Source organism: Rhinoraja longicauda, chromosome 43, assembly GCF_053455715.1.
Source record: "Rhinoraja longicauda isolate Sanriku21f chromosome 43, sRhiLon1.1, whole genome shotgun sequence".
Classification (NCBI taxonomy): domain Eukaryota; kingdom Metazoa; phylum Chordata; class Chondrichthyes; order Rajiformes; family Arhynchobatidae; genus Rhinoraja; species Rhinoraja longicauda.
In genome coordinates, this window is record NC_135995.1 from 1,265,327 (window position 1) to 1,268,149 (window position 2,823).

The following is a 2,823-nucleotide window of genomic DNA, read 5'->3' on the forward strand; positions in this document are numbered from 1 at the left end:
GCCCCGCATCCTCCAGCATTCCAGAAACAAACAATCCAATTCTATCCAACCTGTAGCCAATACCCTCTGATCCAGGCATCATTCTCGTAAACCCTTGTACCCTCTCCAAGCCATCACATCCTTCCTGTAATGTGGCGACCAGAACTCAAGAACGGGGTAGAGAAGCCTTTGAAGATTGCTTTGAAATTAGTGGAAACTTTGCAGGACTGGAAACTGTTGGACGATTTCAAATTGAATTGTTATTGCCCCAGTTACAGACTCTGGTCTTCACAAATTGTGGCGATTGTGTTTTTCGGCCCAATATTTGAACCTTTTGACAGGTACATGGATAGGAAGGGTTTAGAAGGATCTAGACCAAACATGCGCAGGTGGAACAAGAGTAGATGAGGCATGGGCAAGCTGGGCCGAAGAGCCTGTTTACACGCGGAAGGACTCTACCTCTATCTGTGCATTTTGCTCCAATAACGACATTTATCTTTCGGTAAGGAGGACAAACGGTCTATCTAGATTTGCCATTCCCAAAGAGGAATACTGTCAGTCTCTCGGCTACCTTATGATTTACTTTGAGCCTGCAGATTATTCTCCCAAACTGATCCACACACCGCCACTGGCACACTTGTCATCTGCATTGCGAAGTCAATTAGAGCACCCAGCTAAGATACGGAATGATCTCTCGATTGGATTAGGTAACTGGTGCTACGACGGAAAGCATCCGTTCGCGCGGGAACCGACGGAAAGCCCGAGTCAGAGGAGAGGATCCAACCCGGATCCCGAGAGCTGTGCGGGCCGCGTATGTTTTCATTATCTATCTGCTGATATGTCTTGTAATTTAATTTATTCTGGAAACTCAGTAGTAAATGTCACTAGGAAATCCTTTCAGTTCAGAGTATTGTTCGTGATCACCAGATAACATCCTTCGTTCGTTCTTTTGCAGTTAACTTGGTGACGATTGTGATCCTGTCCCGTGGAAAGTGCGGTCTCTCCAAATGCATCACTCGCTACCTGGTGGCAATGGCAGCGGCCGACCTCATGGTCCTCATCATTGATGTCATAATAAGGTCCATTTTTGTGATGTATTTCCCACTGTCGTTCTTCACCATCACCCCCGTGTGCTCCATCAACTGGGCCCTGGCCTTTGCAGCCACAACAATCTCTCTCTGGTTTACTGTGGGTTTCACGTTTGATCGGTTTGTGGCCATTTGTTGTCAGAAGCTGAAAACAAAATATTGCACCGAGCGAACGGCGAGTGTTGTTATCGGAACCGTAATCGCTCTGAGCTGTTTAATAAACGTACCGTGGTATTTTACATTCGAGTCAGCATATATCAGCGACAATAAACCCCGAGGTTGTGCCTGGACAAAGTCTTTCTTAACTTCGCCTCCATGGACTTCGTTTGAGTTCTTCTACCTGATTGTAACTCCTTGTCTCCCGTTCGTTTTTCTTTTGTTGGTCAATTCACTGACCGCCAGGTACATTCTAGTCTCTGGTAGAGTCCGCAGATTGCTCCGGGGCCGCAACAGTGGAGAGAATGGCAAAGACCCGGAGATGGAGAACCGCAGGAAGTCCATCGTTTTACTCTTCAGCATATCAGGCAGTTCCATTGCGTTGTGGAGCACAGTGGTTGTTTATGCTGTGTCTGAGCGCGCTTTGGGCGCTGAGTACTTCGCAGACAGTGATCTTCCGACAATTTCGTTGATGCTCCAGGTTCTGAGTACCTGCACCAACACGTGTATTTATGTCCTGACCCAGAGAAATTTCCGAGAGGAGCTGAAGAACGTGGTTAAATACCCCGTGAATTTCATTGTGAAATTAATCATATCATTGAAACATTAGTATTCTCAGTCTAGTTATAAATATAGCAGAACGTTGAACAGATGTACGCATCTTAAACTGACGTTTTCAGGAGGTATCCGGGTGTGCGAATTATGTAACTCAGTAGCAGCCATTTACAACCAACAAATCAGCATCTGCAACTCCTTTCTACACAATATCATCTCAATCATGTCCAAGTGTAGCAATACTGTTTATTGTAAGTCACGGGATAACAGCGCTCAGTCACATCACCTTGTACGTGAATCACACAGGAAACAGTTGTTCATAGTGACCGGGAATAAACTATTCTAATCACTTCTGATAACTGTCTCCTTGTTGCTGGGTGGATGGAATGGTGCTGGGGACCGGGTTCTCAAAGGGGATATGGAGCGTCTATATATATGAGAATAATTAGAATATATATGGATGCTAATAATGAGAATTGGTAAGGACACGGGTGACACAAACTCATCGCTGCTGAGGTCACCCTTCTCTCAGGGGAGGACGCAGTGGTGATCGGCTCTCCCTCAGGTAGTGGGAAACAACGATTCCTCATTCCGCAACGTTCGGCGACGTTGAGATTGATCTGTGTGGAGAATCTGTGATTTGTGAAATGATCGTTTCAAGTTTACCCCCTTCGATACCGGTGAACAAACTGGCTCCGTGACTGGCGACAATGACCCGAATGCATTGAGCCACCCCCCCCCACCCCCTCCCACCCCCACCCCGAGGGGATGGTGACGCGGTCCGCCTAAAATGTAAGACAGAATAATGTCAAGATGCCCTTGTAGTGTGTTTGACTTGTATTATCCGTCTGTTGTTGAATAAAGTTGACACGAACAAAATTAATGTTATGACTAATTAAATAATTGGTTCCCATTTAGTAGATAGCATATTTTCGGAAAGTTGTATCTTACAAAAAACAAAAGTTGTTTAGTGCACACTATAACTGTCGGCTAAATCTGCTGTGAAGTCAGAGAACTGGTGGGCAGTTTACTGCCGCCATCTCTC

The 2,823-nt window shown here is 45.8% G+C and overlaps 1 protein-coding gene across 1 annotated transcript; it reads left to right on the plus strand.

The window, feature by feature from the left end:
* Positions 1-1,011: 1,011 nt before the first annotated feature.
* Positions 1,012-1,833, plus strand: LOC144612130 (uncharacterized). The gene has a single exon (XM_078431691.1). The coding sequence runs from the start codon at positions 1,012-1,014 to the stop codon at positions 1,831-1,833; it is 822 nt and encodes a 273-aa protein (XP_078287817.1).
* The last annotated feature ends 990 nt before the right edge of the window (positions 1,834-2,823 follow it).

What these genes read in the sequence shown, in the direction of transcription:
- LOC144612130 (XM_078431691.1), top strand. Translation starts at nt 1,012, where the DNA reads ATGGCAGCGGCCGACCTCATGGTCCTCATCATTGATGTCATAATAAGG.